The 18235-nt window shown below is 38.8% G+C and overlaps 2 protein-coding genes across 2 annotated transcripts; both read right to left on the bottom strand.

The window, feature by feature from the left end:
• Window positions 1–58: 58 nt before the first annotated feature.
• Window positions 59–4648, bottom strand: ctsz (cathepsin Z). The gene is made up of 6 exons (XM_041783058.1): window positions 4395–4648; window positions 3064–3227; window positions 2718–2897; window positions 2478–2628; window positions 1214–1376; window positions 59–838 (listed from the first exon to the last, which is right to left on the bottom strand). Exons 1-6 carry the CDS (start codon window positions 4520–4522, stop codon window positions 713–715), a joined length of 912 nt encoding a protein of 303 aa, XP_041638992.1. The 5' UTR covers window positions 4523–4648; the 3' UTR covers window positions 59–712.
• Window positions 4649–6296: 1648 nt separating this feature from the next.
• npepl1 (aminopeptidase like 1) lies at window positions 6297–16779 on the bottom strand. Its single transcript, XM_041783971.1, has 12 exons — window positions 16540–16779; window positions 14072–14257; window positions 13634–13804; window positions 13418–13507; window positions 13233–13314; window positions 12825–12967; window positions 11245–11322; window positions 11065–11165; window positions 10767–10890; window positions 10427–10603; window positions 9852–9962; window positions 6297–7176 (listed from the first exon to the last, which is right to left on the bottom strand). Exons 1-12 carry the CDS (start codon window positions 16687–16689, stop codon window positions 7018–7020), a joined length of 1572 nt encoding a protein of 523 aa, XP_041639905.1. The 5' UTR covers window positions 16690–16779; the 3' UTR covers window positions 6297–7017.
• Window positions 16780–18235: the final 1456 nt, after the last annotated feature.

Raw genomic sequence — 18235 nt, 5'->3', positions numbered from 1 at the left:
ACTTTTTAGCCACTTTGCAGTCACATCGACAAGTGATTCACAGGAAGGGACACTTTTGTGTGAAGAATCATATAAAGTTGTGTTTATTGGCAAAGTTTGTAAACAAAAAAATACATTTTTGCTAAATGTACCATGTGATGACTATTCAGATATGAAGATATTATATGAACACATTTGAGTGAAAGTCCTGTAAGGCACACTCAGAGTTGATTTTCCTTTTTTAAAAAATCCTTATTCAGAGCATTGTGCAGAACATAAAGCATGAACATTGGCACTGAAAACCTCCAGTGTCTGACAGTGCAGTACTAATCATAAATACTACTCTTTGGCTTTGAATTCAGTTGAATTTACATTAAAACTATCAACAACAGCAACAAAAGTTTTTCCCTCTAAATCAAATGAAATTAGGCATTCGCATTCATCCATTGTGACTATTCAGCACACAGTGCTTGAATAAAGTGTCACACTCTACTTCAATGTTCCCTCAAATTAACCCATTAAGTTCTTGACTGTCAAACAGCCCTCGATGTGATAAAAATAAAGACTGCATTGATTCAATCAGGTCTGATATGCATCCTGAGTAAAATAAAAAACCCGAAGATCTCTGAAACAAAAACTTAAACTCATTCCCTTCACTATTTAATGTAAAAAATCCTCTGCCTGAAACAGAAACACACAACAGTGCAGTGGCAACCTCTTCACTCTTTGGTGTCTACTCGTAGGATTTAGGGACAATCGGGTCTCCAAACATGCAGTCCTCTTCCACAGCCAGGTTGTATTTGCTGCCACTTCCTCCCTTGTAGGCGCTGGTCACGATCCTGAGCCAACCTTTCTCACCCTAAATAGAAAATGGAAATAGATCCTTGATTAATCGTTATTAACCATTATTCAGTCATAGTTCCAGCTATTTTACTTTGAGAATAATCAGTCTTTTCTCTGTGGTTTAACTGGTCGCACCGGTTTGAAATCAAGTGGATGTAGACACAGCAGGTTGTTAAATCGGATAAACAACACACCCTAACAGTTGTGATTAAGTCAAGCAACCTTTTTTCATCAAATAATAACTAGTAAATGTGAATATTTCTATCTTCACAGTGGGGGCGGTGGATTTGATAAATTTGAAAATGATGAGGGAACAAATCTTTTACATATCTTTACAGAGCAAGGTTTTAATATCTGTTTAACAGAATTAATTTTGTTTCAAAACACCTACCCATGGTTCTCCCCATGAGTTACGTACGATCCAGTACTCCACGCCGTTCTCCACTCCCCACCCCGCCACCGACACGATGTGATTGATGAAAGGTTCCTCCTGATATTCAGAGTACAGACCTCCAGTGTAGGCATCCAGTTTATCTGTGGCCATAATCCCACAGCTAGATGAAACAAATACCAAAGATTAGTTCCTCTTCTGAATAACTAAACTATAGATTACTATAGATTAAACTATTGATTTGCTAACACATACTGTGTGCTGACAGGGCAACAGACTGACCCAACACACAAACATATAAACTGGTTAATTGACCACAAGGAAAATAAAGACATGATTAAGTATCAGGGCTCATGACTAATTCTGCTTTATAAACTACCTTGACAGACTACTTCTAGATTGCCCAGGCTAGGCAAAGTTTTTGTAATTCTTTGCCTTCTTTCAATTTGCTGTCTTTTGTTATTACCACACAACGGATCAGCCAGTGGGCTCCTTAATATGTTATCTCCACATGCTCACGTTACAGGACACTACATTGCTGATAGTCAAACCTTGTCAGGTTCTTATGATTTAAAAATAGTTTCCATAAATCACCATTTTCCACAGAATTCATTTAAAAGCTTAAACAGTAGCGTGTGGTGTAATTTGCTTTTTTCTTGACACCTGTTATGCTGCTCTACCAAACTGAATGAAACATGATCTGTTAGGGATGCATGATATTAACAGCATATCGACATCACCACATTTCAGCTTAGACAATCTCAGCACAAAAAGAAGGGAAATTTGTGTTTAGTAGGTTATTTTTAGGGATGCACGATACTGGATTTTTGCTGATATCCAAAATGCCAATGTTTACAGATTCATTTTAACTGATACTGATATTGATAACGACATTTAAACATGCTTTTCGGACAAGAAATTCAGTCCTTTTGGACACTCTAAGTTTTAAGGATGACCAAGGAAACAAACTTTAGTCCTTAAAAAATTCTTTAAAGTGTAAAGAATGAGGATAAATAAAGAAAAAGACCTCAACTGACACAGGTCTGTAGGTTTAGCCTAAAACTCCACTCATTTATTAATATATATAGACAAAATTTACAGTCGATATATGCTGAAATATACAGGCAAATTATCGCATGTAAATATCAATGAGTAATATTTAGGTATAGATAGTTCTGACAATCCTAAATAAATGTAAAAAAGAAACTCCAATGGCTGCCTAATGCAGCTGCTCTACAAAATATAATCAGAACACTTTACTGACCTGATGGGCCCTCGGGCATAGATCTCTGCCATCATCTTCTCTCTCCCACTCACATCTCCATAATCTCCCACTTTCCACAGGGTGTAGTTCTTCACAATGTTGCACACTCCAAAGGTGGTACAGGTGCCACATTCGTTGAAGGGTTTGCATTCTGTAGAAATGGACACACGACATGCATAGCTCAAACTCTGACAGTATGAATGACTATAAACTTGTCTTTCTTCACTGAAGGACACTTACGCTGGTCTTTGGCCTGGTAGTTGTTGCAGGTCTCATCTGGGATGCCATGAGTGTTAGCATACTGCCAAACTCCAGTGTGATCCCCTCCATGGCAACTTCCAGCGTCACCACAGTCGATGACATGCTGGACAGAGAGGTAAGCTGATGGCCATGCTCCTTTCCTCTTAATGTTGATGCGGTCTGGCGAGAAAACGAATAAAAAAAAATAAATCACACTACCAGGTCCTAATACTTCTATACAAGGGGGAAGTGAAACAAAAAAACAGTCATGTGAGGCATTGCTGTCCCAAACCACAATGACTGGGCAAGTTTTTAAGTCTCCATAAGGCAAACTGTTGATTCATACCTGCCATAGCGCTGGTGCTGCCGTGGGCCCAGCAGGAGCCGCAGTACTGTGGAATGTGCTGGTTACGGGTCGTGCTCACATAGTTTATACCATTCAAGTTCCTCCAGTCCCAGGATTTGGGCAGATCAGAAATGTTTAAATACTCATGAGGGCGAGGAGCAGTCCTGTGAATTAATATGACATCCAATGCATTAGTCCTGCAACAGCATGACACTCCAACACACAAAGAATGCGGAAAGAAATGTTGTCAGTCATTGATTAATAATTTACATACATGTAAGAAAAAGAAATTCCAAACATGTCTGAGGATATTGGCTTCTGACATAAAATAATGTTATTCTAACCAGACATGTTATCAGTTTGTGTGTATTAAGAGTGTGTAAAGATAATGTTTAATTTCCCCTTGTCAATATAGCTCTAAAAGACAAGATACAAATGCAAAAGGAGGGTAAAACTTATACATTCAAGATTCTGCAGTTTAGGAAGCAAATACAAAAACCAAACTTTTACCTATGCATTGAAAAGGGAACTGAAACTAGAGTAATGTGGAAATTTGGGGGGTTCAATGTTCCCCGGACAACTTAACCTTTGGTGACAATCAGTAAACACAAAGGTAAAATTCAGTAACATATTGCATATGTATTGATCAGATAGTTATTGTCTGTGAACCAGCTGTAGGACAGGAACACAAAAACATGGTGGACATAATCAAGAAATGAAGGGATCATTACAAAGAGCAGTTACAGATTTATATTAGATCTGTTTTCAGTCCAATTGGTAAATATCTATAATATATGGACAGTTACAAAAATGTTTATTGTACAGTACTATTCCTCTTTTCTACTGTATTATATCTCAATAGTGCATTGTGTTTTATGGTGAATTGTCTCGGCTGATATTTAAACTTTAGGGAAGTTACAGAGCTGTAAACTACCTCAACTTGTGATTCACAATCTCGTGATGTGAAGAGGCGACAAATATATTCAGGAGGTCATGAAGCTCTCTATTATGTTTAGTTTCGTTTTGATTTGCAGTGAATGGCAGGGACGGTTATTTAAACAAAAGGGCAAACCACAACTGCCAACTTGATTTTACTTGAATAAGGTGCTGTTTCATATAAATTACATGGTCGTATATCACGTAGAGGTAACCTGGCCTAATCTTGGTTTGAATTTGAACTGCTAATACCAGATTAAGATAACATTAACTCAGTTTGCTGCACCTTCTGATAAAAACAAACGGCTATGTAGCTAACGTTAACTAGCTAGCAGAAAGACATCAACAACGTCCCGCTCGTTTTTGTTGAAAAAGATTTTAAAATGTTAACTTACCTCAGCCCAAAGTCGTTTCTCCTCGGTGAGCGGACATAACACGGTTGTTTTGGGTTAAAAAACACTCCAGCAAACACACCGGACAGCACAACTGAGAGAACAGCAACAATCAAAACGGACTGTGCCATCTTTACACTTTGCTCTAGGAAGCCGACGGGTTTAAAAACGCAGCTTTGAACTGAGAAGGAGAGACACAGCAAACTAGTGTAGTTGCACTGACAGCCTGAATACTGGTGTCTACGGATAAACTGAAGTGCTTACGAACCGGCTGTACGTAAACCACAACCACGTGACCGGTGTTACGGTTTAAAAGTGGCCATGTTCGCTTGCGACTTTCGGACGAAGGCGTTTATGGGTGCGCGGTTACAATGGGTGTTGACGTAAAGTGTCCCAACTTCTGCCTCTTTATATGTTGGTATCATGTCAATATACCCATCATATCTGTTTGTAATGAACACGTAGGACCATCGTTCGGACAGTTAAACGTCCAGGGCCATCGTTTGGACCGTTGAGCATTTGCAGTTTTAATATCTAACTACGACATGCACAGTAGGTTGAAAGTCACCAGTTGACACGGTTACTCTTTAACCCATAACACCGTAAATCACATCCTGCGTAGACTGCTAAGTGTCTAGTAAGGAAGACAGGTAAAAAGCAGAGGTAGAAATTAACTAATTTCTAAATGTACAATTCCTCAATTTCTACTAGGGCTGGTTTTAACCAATATTGCGATCTAATATGCATTTATTTTAGTTCCCCATCTTATATATTTTTAACAAGAACAAGCAATAACACATCACAGTAGGGAATTGACTGATTACTTTAACCTACAGCCTCTTTTGTGTGTTGTACACATCAATATAAAAATCAGTAACAAACAGGGATGAAAGATTTTGAAAAAAATTATATCAACTGCAGTTATTTTTGAATCATATTGCAATGTTAATATGAATTGTTGTATTGATGAAAATGGTCATTTTATATCATTCTCATTTTTGTTAAGAAAAAATGTATGCAAAATTAATGACAGTAGGGCTTTTTTTGTTAAAAATTCTAAAGAATTGATGCTTGAATGTAATGTTTGCCACATTTCAATTGAGAGGAAAATTGCACCCTGTGATTTGAAATTTGCAGGACGTACTGTGATTTTATCTAAATTTTGATGAATTGCCTGGGCCTTAGTAGATACTAAGTACTTAATGAAAACTAAATACTTTTTACTCTTACTTGAGATGATGTATATACCATTACTTTTACTGAAGTACATTTTCACCAAAGTAACTGCACTTTTACTTAAGTACAATAGTCCTGTACTCTTTCTATCTCTGGTCAAAGCTCTATCATAAAAACAGCACCTTCAAGACAGTAAGTGAAATTTGCTCAGGATAACCTTTAAAGTATTGGATTTATAACAACACTATCCATAACACTTTTTAACACCCCACAAGAACAACGTGATATCCAAACTCTTCTAAGCACAACTCAAGACATCAGAGCCGTCTTGTACGTTGTTTCATCAGACATGGAGAATTCCCTGTGTCAGCATTTTAGTTGTAAATCACTTAAAGAAGCTGTTCCTCCTATTGCTGTGGTATCTGATCTAAAAAGGGAAACCTAGGCTTTTATTTAATTGCATGACATTTCTTCAACTTGAGTGTAAGATCCTCATCTGTCCTCAAACTCAGTTATCATGAGGTGCGTAGAAAACTTGAAATTAAGTTAAATGCAGAAACCAGATATTGAAATTCACAAAAGTGTCAGATCGTAAAGGAGTAAGATAAATTAGGGTGAGTACCTGAGGTTAATTCAGAACAGAATAAAACTATTGATGTGATGATTAAATGAAAAGACTAGAATGTGTCTTTGATTTTTGTAGTGTATTACTGAACATGTACACAGAGGTCAGATGGCACTGCCTTTATTGAGGGACAACATGATTGTCACGAGGTTGGAAAAACAGCATAGTATAACTGTCTCAAAGAGTCATGTTTACTGCTGACACAACTATGTGGCACTGCTTGTCAATGATTTATCTGAAGACATTGTGAAATGACTGAAAACTGCAGTATGCACTCATTCCTTGGTTTGATCCATGTCCCACAATCAAAACTCTACACATGTGAATACAAAGTGCAGTGGTTAACAAAAACAGAAAACTAGCCTTGTTGATCCAGCATCTTTCCCAGTGTTAAAGAAAACATGAATGGCAGAACCTTGATTTGCATTAACTTTTACTACAACAGCAGCTGCTAATGAGGAGCATATATAAAAATAGGTTTCCTGTTTTAAAAAGTAAAACATGTTATTGTAAAATGTGAACTAGTAGAAAGAACCACTGCTTTAAATCTGTTAACCATTAGGACAATATACCGCCTGCTTTTTTCCAGATGTAGTACTGCATTTTATCACGAGCAAGTAAAAACAGAAAATAGTGATAAATTATAATCATGTGAAACACCTGGCTTACTGATGATTATCTTTTTTTATTCAGTGTAGTCATATTTAAACAGAAACAGGGATCAGATTTACATCTTAAAATGTATGGAGCTCGTGTCAACAGTGTGGATGTTCAGAGGCAGGGGAGCTTTCAGGGTTTTGGAGTAAACCGTGCAATTTTGACACTCTACACCAGCCTTCGTCTCTTGCAGTCTCGCTCCATCTGATCATCGGGTACATTAGTGAATGCACCCAGAGGAGACACCTGGTTCAGCATGGAGTCATCTGATGCCTGACCAAACAGTGCCATTAGCAGAGCAACACCAAATCCTGTAGCACGCTCACCCTGCAGAAACAGAATAAAACACAAAAAGGATCAGGTTCCAGCATCTTTACTGTAAAGTTAGCCTGCTGTTATCTTTTTATAGATACCTATAAAGTTTAACTTTTATTCAGAGTGAATGTAATGGAAACATAAGACTTTGGTCATCAGCTTCTCATGAATGTTATCAAGGTGAGTCTCATTTGAGTTGAATGAATAGACTGAGGATCAGCTATCTCTGTTCAAAACAGAGAAGTGTTTAATCAATTTCCTGACGATTTCAAGGCATTTTGGTCCTGATATTTTCAGAATTCAGACTTATTTCATAAATGTCCCACAGACAGGGGGATTGTCTTTACTGGGTTGACACATTCTTGTTGAGATTAATCAACTTCTTCTAAACTTCTTTAATGCACCTCTGACCCACTCAAAGGGCATCATACTGTCATCTTTGCTCAACAGAAATTTCATTTTCAGTGCAATTTCAAGGCATGATATTTGCCTTGATATCCAATAATTCAACTTAACCACAAATGAGGAAGCAAAGTGATTTGCCCTATGCTGGCTTTGGAGGTAGCAACAGAGGCACACAGAGGCAAGAATGGGATGAGTGGAGTCAGCAGGGGAGTGCAGCACTTCATGTGCATGTGTAAATGTTGACAGTAATACGAGAATACAGTATCCTGTACCCCAAGGTATTTAAAAATAGACATAGAATCACTTTAATTTAACTAGAAATTGAAAAGAAAATCTGCTGTGTAATGGACATTAGCGTGGAAGCTACTAAAGTGCCAGTTTTATCTGAACTCAACGACATTTCTTCGTTAGAAGAAGAACAAAGAACAGCATTGAGCTGTTTTCTTTTCAAAAAAGACAGAAGTCGTGTACTGACATGTCTACAGTTGCCATGGTTTGCGGTGTTATGCAGTTCTCTATGGAGGTTACTCCTTCAGAAGGGGCGCAGGCGTGCAGCTTCGTAGCAGCTACGTCACATGTTTTGTTGCTCTGATTGGCCCCTAAAGATGTGACAAACAGAACGTTCATCCAACCACCCTCTGAGTTTTTTTTTTTTTCAAAGCCTCTGCCCTTTCCCATACGCTTTGTATGAGTGGTTTTCCAGATGGATGTGAAACAAATCCATCTGGCATGCCAGGTTACAATATTCCAATATTCCAGACTTATTTTTGCCAATACAGATGCCAATGTATTTATACCTTTTTTACTGAAAAACCCACTTAGTGTCTCCAGTGCGAAGAAAGGCTGAATCAAGCAGTGCTGCTGGGAAGTAGACAGTCTGGTAGTTGTTTCATATTTGGGGTTTCATGGCTCACAGTGGCCCCCCTGGAGTGTGTGGTGGCCTAAGTCATCACCTATACCTGATGGTACTATTATACATTTTGCAGATAATTATGGCCGTTATATGATTTATACTGCAGATATGTATGGCTATGAACTATTTTCCAAATTATTATGCAAATGAAGTTTTTTCTGATTTTCCTAAAATGTCGATGCAAATGACAGTCAGTAAAATTTTCAGGTCATCGACTGTTAGAGCATAATTCAAATTTTATTGAACAAACCTCCCAATGATAATTTTTTTTTTTTTTTAATAAAAACTCAAATTCGCAGCATTAGGAGGTCATATTTACTGAAATCAAAAGCTATTTCAATCAAAAACATCTTAACAGGCCAAGTTACATATTAATATAGGAGCCCTTCTTTGATATCACCTTCATAATTCTTGCATCCATTGAGCTTGTGGGATTTTGGAGCGTTTCTGCTTGAATTTATTTGCAAGATGTCAGAACAGCCTCCCAGAGCTGCTGTTCTGATGTGAACCAGATAGACCTTTTGCTTGAGGATGCTCCAAAGGTTCTCAATAGAGTTGAGGTCAGGGGAGGATGGGGGCCACACCATGAGTTTCTCTCCTTTTATGCACATAGCAGCTAATGACACAGAGGTATTCTCTGCAGCATGAGATGGTGCATTGTCATGCATGAAGATAATTTTGCTACAGAAGGCACTGCTCTTCTTTTTGTATCATGGAAGAGTAAGTAAATATTGGCAGAAGTTTTTATATCTGCTGATACTGATATCATGCAGATGATATCATGCATCCATTATTTTGCTTCTCACAGTAGCCTGAGGAAATCTCTATATTTTGTTTACCAATTTATTTCTTTAGCCATAAAAGTAAGAGGCTCAAGTAAGGCATTTAAAAATTTCAGTATTTTTATTCAAACAGGTCCTCTAATGTCAGATCTTGGACTATGGAGGGATTTTTAAATAGCCAATAGAAATACAATATTAGTAATGATTACAGTTCAAACCGCTTAATGGTTATGTTTAAATGTTTTGGACACTTGAGAGTGGTGAATTATTCACTCCATGATCTTTGTATTTTTTTAGGGAAACTATGGACATGTCAGGTTTAAAAATTGGGTTTTATCTGCTTCCTTGAAAAATCTGCTGACTCTGTGATTATCATGTTCCTGCTTCATCACAGCAGAACTGTTTCCTACTAAAGCCATAGTTAAAACAGGAATTCCTCGTCAAGCCAGTTTCAACAGCATAACACAAAAAAGACAAGCCTCTTACAAACAATTTCACAGAGTTTTTCTTACCAATTGATTTAGTCCAAAGTAAAATCAGAGCATTATTGGACTGAACAGTTTGTGCTGGCACATAGTGGTACTCACAGCGTGGACAGGCGAGGCAATATCAACATGGACCCACACACCAGGCCAATCAAAGCCCAAGTGGGACCCAATAAAGAGGCCGGCACAGGAGCTCTGGGCATTCTCCCGATCCTGTTAGAACATAGAGAACAGAAGAAGTCAGAAAATCAAAAAATTACCAGACAACAGATTTTTTTTTAGCCTACATTCAAACTATAACAATTCAACAACATCCATCTAAGACTAGATGATGCATTTTTAGAGGTGAAAAATGCTGATTTGAAGATGTACTTTGTATATGTTGTAATCATACAACAGCAGACAGCCACAAAAAGGGGAATTATTAGTCCTTGTTTTTGTTTACTTATTGCAGTTCATACTGTTATGGCAGATGCAAGAATAATTACGTTCTCATTTTGAATAAGTCTACTCCCTGCAAGACTCAAACACAAAAAAATTTTAAAGTCAGAAATGGACACCGATGATTTTCTATCTGCCTCATTCTGACGAGATAATTATTTGTCACACATCTTTGCTTTTTGTAATTTCTGGTAACAGCATTTGATTTTGAGGAACTCTGGACTTTTTCCACTCACTGCCACGGAGTTCTTCATGTCAGCCATGGCAGAGGTAAACTCGCTGAAGTGCATCTCGGGGCAGTAGACCAGCGGGTGAGCAAGATCTCCACTGCTGCGGCCAGCACGCACACATGCCACCTCCCACTGCTCGCTGTTAGTCATCACAGCTGCATGGTACTTTCCTGTGGAGATCCCCTGGACATTAAGAGACAGAAGGTTTTTAAGAGAAAGAAAACACTTGCATGAGGACTAAAGCCACTGTACGCTGTGATCTGTTTAGTGAAACTGATAAAAATAGAAATATACATAAATAATGGCTTAAATTCCTTTGGTTCATTCTTGAAAAAACATCACCCACCTGTGCCCCCGTCAGAGTGGCCATGTCCAGAATAATATCAGCCAACAGGTCTTTGCTGGCGTACACCACTCCATCAGCCAGCACCAGCCGGCCCTCTGCATCTGTGTTGTTGATCTCCACCGTTCTTTAGAATAAAACACAAAAGACAGAGGACGCTGTTCAGCATCAGTCTATGTTTATTCCCACTGATTTGACTTTTAAAGTCATATCAAAAAACAGTCCCAGCAAACCGGTTGAATTTAAACTCTCTCCTACAATTCGAAAGAAATGATAGATCATCACAAAGGAAGGGTCTTACTTTCCAGAGTAGAGGGTGTGGATGTCATCAGGCCGTGTGGCCAAAGGTCCAACAGCGTTCTCTGCGAGGCAGAACACTGCATGGAGGTTATCCTTAAAACCCTGAGGCAAAGAGAGAAAACAGTACAATTAAAACATGAAAGCAGGGAGAAAAAAAAATCTTTCTACAGCAGGACCTCACCTGTTTGACAGTAGCTCTGAATGCTCCCAGAATGGCAGCAGCTCCACCACAGTCTCTCTTCATGCCTGGCATTGTGGTCTGGATAGAATAAATAAATAAGTTAAACCTACAGTGGCTCTCTAGACAGAGCCAGTCGTCTCACAACCAGAGGGTTGTGAGTTCGATTCAATGTCAGTGTGTTCTTGGCCAAGACACTTAATCCTGATTCGCTTCCAATGCTTTGTCACTGGCATGTAAATGGGTTTGAATGAAATCAGCTAACACTGATGGCCAATTCTCCATAGCAACCTCTGCCATCTGTGTGTGTGTGGAGTGAATGGGTGTACATGGGTAGGTGTGACCTGTAGTGTTAAAGCACTTTTAGCAGTCAGATGACTAGAAAAGTGCTATACAAGCTCATATCCATTACTATAGATTAAATAAATTAGATAACAATCTGACGATGTGCTATTGTTGCACCTCTAGCATGCAAGGAGCACGCCAGTAGATCACAGAGTTACTGTGAGAAAAGCTTTACCAGCTAATCTGGAGAGAGAGGAGTACAATTATCCTACCAAATAATTCAATGTTTTCACCATTGCTAGTAAGCACCAAAATCATTAGTCTGTTAAAACATGTTTTTCCCATTTATGTTTATTTTGGCCTTCAATTCTAGTCAGATGTGTCGTCTACACCAGCGGTTTCTAAAGTCGGGGTTGTGAGACACTAGGGGGGAGTTGCCTTTATGCTTCCCAAAAAACAAAGAGAAATTTTAAATGATTTAATGTGGTATACTTTATCCATTATCGTAAAAATATCCTTATATTGAAGGAATTTCAGATTAAAGCATAGCTTATGTGTGAGAGGTGTGCTTAAATGTAAGTAATGTGTACAAGAACTCTTCAAATGTAAATCTGTACATGAAGCTAAGTGCAACATCGTATGCTTTAACTACCTCCAGGGATGGTGGGGTCAACGGTCTGTGGTGCTTTTATTTTGGGGGTCATGGGCTGAAAGGTTTGGGAACCCCTGCTCTACACTGCCTGAAGTTGCAATTAACTGAATTAAATGGTAGCACTTTTGCATTACTTTAATCTAAAAAGTGGAATGAATGAATATAGTCTGTGTAGGACTAAACTGTCATAACCGCCAGACCAGAGCAATGTAGAAGCAGCACAGGCATGGGGACATGAATTTGCAAGGAGGATCAAAGGCTGTTGGTGCAAGCGCTAAAGATATCCCCACCTGGCAAAACGAGCAACACCGTTTGTCTGCAGATGCTGTGATCTCATGTTTAGCTGCACTCAGAAACAGCCAAAGTTAAGCACAATTTATTTATTAACTGAGGTTTAGCAGCTAACTGGTTTAAAATAATTTCATGTTTAACTGACTCCCAAATAAGTCCCCTAAAAACATCCCTCTGGGCGCCTCAATGAAGAGACACTTTATAAACAAGTGGATGTAAGAAAAACATGTGACGGATGACTCTGACTTGGCTTAAAGCTTAAAAGATCAGAGGCATCAGGAGACACCTACACTTGTATGTGTTCTTCATAATGTACAATAGTAACTGTCTTTTTCAAGGGAAAAAACAGAAGTACCTTTCCCTTGATGCTGAGTCCTCCAGTGTCATAGACAATGCCCTTGCCAACCCATGCAATGGTTTGGGTTGCACCCTCCGGTGTGTGGCTCAGCACAGCTAATGCAGGAGCATGATCTGCTGCTTTTCCAACCCCATAAATACCTGAGAGAGTGAAGCAAAACGTTATTATGATCTACCAAGAAAAGAATTAAAGGATCAAGTGAAACAGAATGGCATGGAATAATTATTACAGAGTAACTCAAAGCAAAGGTTATTTATTTTATGACTTTTTAAATTTAATTAGACTTTCCGAAATCCACAAAGTGAGTGAGCAAGTATATCCGAGTCATGCTGGATAAGAAATTACTCAGACATTAAACTACGTATTCTGGTAGGTTACTCTGCATTATGAATACTTTCAACACACCGCCAAATCCTCTTTGTTTTAGTTCCTCTCCACGAATGATTACCGGAGTGATTCCAAGATCAGTTCCCACAGCCTTGATTTCCTGGAACAAAATGTTTGGAAACCAGAGCTGGGTTAATATAATTAGAATTTAGTGAGACAGTAATAATGTCAACAAAATTTCGCAGAGAGGAAGTTTCACCCACATCCAAAAAGTGATCTGTGTTCATCTCATTGCATGGTGTGTCCACAATACGAGCTGCAAGCCGCACGCCATCCGCAGCGTTAGAGAGGCACTTCAGAGAAAAGGAAAACGAAAGTCATCAATAGGTCCCCACAAACATGGTTGTTATGGTAACAGCATCCAAAAGAGACAGAAATGTATTTAATCAACTCAAGAAACCAAAGAGAGACAAAACTACCTCGAGTTCTGAAGCATCCAGAGGACTGCTATCTTGCCCAATGAGCACAAACTCAACAGTGACATGCTTCTTCTCAGTCCTGTGGGAGGATGTTGAGCGGCGGCTGAAGATGGGGAAGGCCCTGGCGATGGCACAGGAGGACGCAAACACATCTGAACGCTCACAAACCATCTGGAGAGGAAACAGTCACATCAGCCACTTTTTCACAAAAGTCAGTCCTCCACTGACTGAGTCAGATTTAAATGAAAAATTAATTTTTGGAACAAGTCACACAGTTATCAAACAGCTCATCTGTTCTTTTATTAAATAAAGCTCTCTCTGATCTCTGGGGGAGAAAATTACCTAGCAAGAACAAGCTTAATTTTGCTCTCTCAAATTCCCACTGAAGGGAGATCTGTCAAATCAAAGAACACATGAAGTTTTAAAGAGGTTACTGACCACTATGCAGCGGTTGTTCCCTCCAGGCAGGCAAGAACGGACCAGACGGGACACAAAGTGAGCAGAAGATGGACTGTTGTGTCTGCTAACCCGAGAAGGAAGTGAGGCCACTGCAGCCTGGTTTAGGTACAGAGGGCAGCTGTCCGTGGGGTTTGGGTTCAAAGCATTGAGAGCTGCCTGCCATAACTGAAAAAAAAAAACACAAGAAAGTAAGGCAGGAGCCACTGACCAAAATCAATATTAATCGGCTTGTATTACATTGATTAAATATGTTAAGTGATTTGTCAAGCATATACACAAGACGAAGCTGTTCCCTGGGATTTTGTCAGGGACAATCCCTCACCATTTTTTCATCTCACAGATTAAACCACTAGATTTTTATCTAATTTATAAAATAAATAATTAAATAATCATGATTAGAAATCTTGGTAGTATCTTTTGACAATTTTTTTTTTAATGTTTGACTATAAGCAACTAGAGTCTCTTCCTCGTCTGCTCCAGTAAAATCTTACAAACCATATGATCGCTCCATCTACTACTGTTTAAGCAACAAAAGTTAACTGTTGGCTTAAGCATGCCTATAAAAGTATTCACCCCAATGGATGTTTTACCCTTTCATTGATTTTAATAATAAATCATGGTCAATATAAATTGGCTTTTTTGACAAAAATAAATAAAAAAAAACTCTTTACTGTCAAAGGGAAACAGATTAATGTCATAAAAATGTGTAATGTAAAATAAGTGACTGCTTAATTATTCACCCCCTTCAAGTCAGTATTTAGTAGACACACCTTTGGCTGAAATCACAGCCCTGAGTCTGGACACTGCCATTTTACTCTAGTCTTCTTTGCAAAACTGCTCAATCTCTGTCAGGTACCACTGGGATCAGGCCTTAAAAGCCCTTTTCAAGTTCAGCCACAAATTCTCTATTAGATTAAGTCCTGGGCTTCGACTCTGCCACCCCAGAACATTCACCTTGTTGTCTTGAAACAATTTCTGTGTAGTTTTTTTTGTATTCTTCAGGTCATTGTCTTGCTGAATTTTTTTTTCCCTAAGTCATTTGTCTTTGCCCCTCTCCCACAGAGCTTTGACTGGTGAAGAAGCCGGACAACAATTGTTGTATGCAGAGTCTCTCCCATCTCAGTTGATGAAGCCTGTAACTCCTTCAAATGAGTCAAAGATGTCTTGTTGGCCTCTCTCACTAGCCTCCTTCCTGCACAGTCACTCCATTTGTGAGGATGGCCTGATCTAGGCAGATCTATGGATGATAATGGATTTAACTGAACTCTGGGGGATGTTCAGCGCCTTGGAAATCTTTTTGTATCCATCCCCTGACTTATGCTTTTCAAAAACCTTTACTCTGACTTTCTTGGAGTGTTCTTTTGTCTTCATGGCCTAATAGTAGTCAGGAATGCTGATTAACTTATGAGCCTTCCAGAGACAGGTGTCTTTATTCTACAATTACTTGAGAAGGCCAAATTAAATTGACCATGATTGATTTAAAAAAATCAATAAAAAGATAAAACATCCAAGGGGGTGATTACCTGCAACCATGGCAGAATGTTTAGTATAGATTAAGCAATATAACTCTTTAAAGGAACTCAGAGTTGAGCACTGTCCGACAATCCTAAGTTTAACAGCTTTAAGAACTTAAAGTTGAAGGCATTTAATAAACACTGCTCACTTTTCCCAAGATTAAGTCGGACCAAAACAAACATTAAAAATATGTAGAAGTGCTTTGATTTAACAGACCAACAGTGTCACTGTAATTATCTGAAGTACAGCAGAAAGCTTCGTGAAAGGACTGCAAGCAACTGAGTAGTTATCGTATTGGGTAATGATTGTCAGTGAATACTGTCAGATTCTCTGAATGCTGGCATTCCTCTTAAGACAATCTCTATAGAAAGGCTGACACCATTACACAACTATCAATGAGAACTTTGCACGCCGTCCATAGCTCACCGTGTCTCCATCTGATACACAGAGTATTTCTGGCTGATCTGACCACTCATCCTCAGGGCCCTGACTACATGAACAGGATGAAGCCAAATTCAAATCTTTCATGGAGATAAAGGTCTTTAATAATTCAAATATCGAATTAATATACTATTCGAGTCTGGAAAAGTAAAATCCACGGCAGATCAGTAAAATTTCATATTTTGTGTTAATAAGCATTTACCACCCCCTGAGATGTTCAACCTGCTACTCATAGTTTGGCGTTTAATTCACCTTTCTCTCCGCTCTCTAAATATAATCCATTGTAAGTACACTCATTAAGCATTTAACATTTTTTACAGCTAGATGACAGACTTTAGTCGTCGGTCATACAGCTTTATAACCGTGAGAACACAAGGTGCAGAAAGCTCCTTCTTAATGTGAAATTAGGTACTCTGGTTTCGCTTGCAGCGCTAGCTCAGTGAAGTTAGCTTAGCGGAAACGTTAGGTGTCATTTTCATTCATAATATTACCTCTTTGCTGACGACTGGCAGCAGTTTCCCTTTAATTTGGCTCCAGCTAACTTGCTGCAGGTTGCTCTGCTGTCCAATAATCAGAACAGGTCGACTTTGTGGCTCGGAGTCACCGGCAGAAGCCTTAAACTCCAGCACCACGTTCGCCATTTTTCACTCGCTGTTCAGAAAACTCTGCTCGGTAACGTTGAAGTGGACGGACGACAGCAGACAGTTCACCGGCGCAGCCCGGACCAGCGACGGCAGCCGGGAAGGACTAAAAAGGCTTTTCGTCAAGTCATTTATTTAGGCAGGTTTGTGAAATCTCTATCAGCCTCTACCGGTGACCAGCAGAAACTACATTAAGATTTTTTTTATACGACAAGGAGGCTCAATTGGTCCCCTTTAGCAGCTGAGTTTCTATCAATCAGAAGTGGGGAAAAAGAACATGACTACTGTACTCAAGTAAAAGTATAGTTACTCTGTTTCAAATTGGCCGAAGTAAAAATACTGGTCTATAAATATATTCAAGTAAAATACAAAAGTATACAACTTGAAGTTTACTGAGAAGCTACAAATGAGTTGTAGAGTTAAATATTATCTTTTATTATTGGCAAGAACACAGGAGAGTAGATTTCCAACCAGGTTGTTCAGGTCACTTCCACACTTTAAGTGTCTATAATGGGTCCTACTACATGAAATTAAGCTAAACTTTTTAATGAAACAGTATATTTAACAGTATGACTAAGGCTATGTTCACACTGCAGTTGAAAGTGACCTGAAGCTGATTTTTTTTGCTCACATGTGACTCGTATCTGTTTTTTGTTTGTTTTTTTTTTTCTGACAGTGTGAACAGCGCAAGTCACATTGATTCTGACCGTTTCGAATGAAATTCAGGCCACTTTCATATGTGGTTCTAAATCAAATACGTATTTGATCTTTTGGAAGTTGACTGCAGTGTGAACAGGCAAACAAAAAAAAAATCAGATCTGAGAAAAGATCAGAATTGAGCATTAAGGCCTGCGGTATGAACATTGCCAGAGTTGCAATAATGCTTGAAAATCTGTTGCAATGCGAGTTCCCTCTGGCAAGACCAAAGCAGAAAGTCATCCTCATGCCAAGGCAATGCATACAGATGAAGAATAGTCACCAAGCATCCCTTTGAAACACCTGAGGTCACGGGTGGGAACTCTAACTCAGTTGATAACTTCACTCATGGTACACCATAAATATGAGCAAAAGCAGTCATAGCAGTCATCAGCTGTTCTGGGTTGTGATATGGAATTGTTCTCTCCCTATGTGCTGCTGTCTAGTCAAAACAGGTGGAAAAAGTACAAGATTATTGTACTCAAGTAAAACTTACTTAAGCAGAAATACTTATTTCAAAATGTACTAAAAAAGGACAAGTACCCATAAAAACTACTCAACTACAGTAATTTGAGTAAATGGAATTTGTTACTTTCCACCCCTGCAAGCAATATATAAAACCCTGAGGAAATCTGCTGTAGGATGATGTGGGCATGTTGGTTGAATGAGCTGAAGCCATACCCACTCAGGAGAAACATGATCCTCTCAGAAAAAAAAAGAAAGATGCTTCTGGTCAGAATGCAGCTGCCTGGCTCTGTGACAGAGCAGAGAGACAGAAGTTGGAAATTGATTGTACTGTTTTCTGGTACAAATCTCTCGCTTATGATACTTTTAATGACCCATAGTCCAC

The sequence above is a fragment of the Cheilinus undulatus genome, linkage group 3 (assembly GCF_018320785.1).
Source record: "Cheilinus undulatus linkage group 3, ASM1832078v1, whole genome shotgun sequence".
Taxonomy (NCBI): Eukaryota; Metazoa; Chordata; class Actinopteri; order Labriformes; family Labridae; genus Cheilinus; species Cheilinus undulatus.
This window is presented reverse-complemented; position numbering and strand designations above follow the sequence as displayed.

What these genes read in the sequence shown, in the direction of transcription:
- ctsz (XM_041783058.1), bottom strand. Translation starts at nt 4,522, where the DNA reads ATGGCACAGTCCGTTTTGATTGTTGCTGTTCTCTCAGTTGTGCTGTCC. An exon ending in CTACCAGGCCAAAGACCAGC is followed by an intron (nt 2,629 to 2,717) that starts GTAAGTGTCCTT and finishes CCATTTCTACAG; the next exon opens with AATGCAAACCCTTCAACGAA. An exon ending in TATGCCCGAGGGCCCATCAG is followed by an intron (nt 1,377 to 2,477) that starts GTCAGTAAAGTG and finishes TGTTTCATCTAG; the next exon opens with CTGTGGGATTATGGCCACAG.
- npepl1 (XM_041783971.1), bottom strand. Translation starts at nt 16,689, where the DNA reads ATGGCGAACGTGGTGCTGGAGTTTAAGGCTTCTGCCGGTGACTCCGAG. An exon ending in TCAGAGCTACTGTCAAACAG is followed by an intron (nt 11,166 to 11,244) that starts GTGAGGTCCTGC and finishes TCTTTGCCTCAG; the next exon opens with GGTTTTAAGGATAACCTCCA. An exon ending in CCACTCTGACGGGGGCACAG is followed by an intron (nt 10,604 to 10,766) that starts GTGGGTGATGTT and finishes CTTAATGTCCAG; the next exon opens with GGGATCTCCACAGGAAAGTA.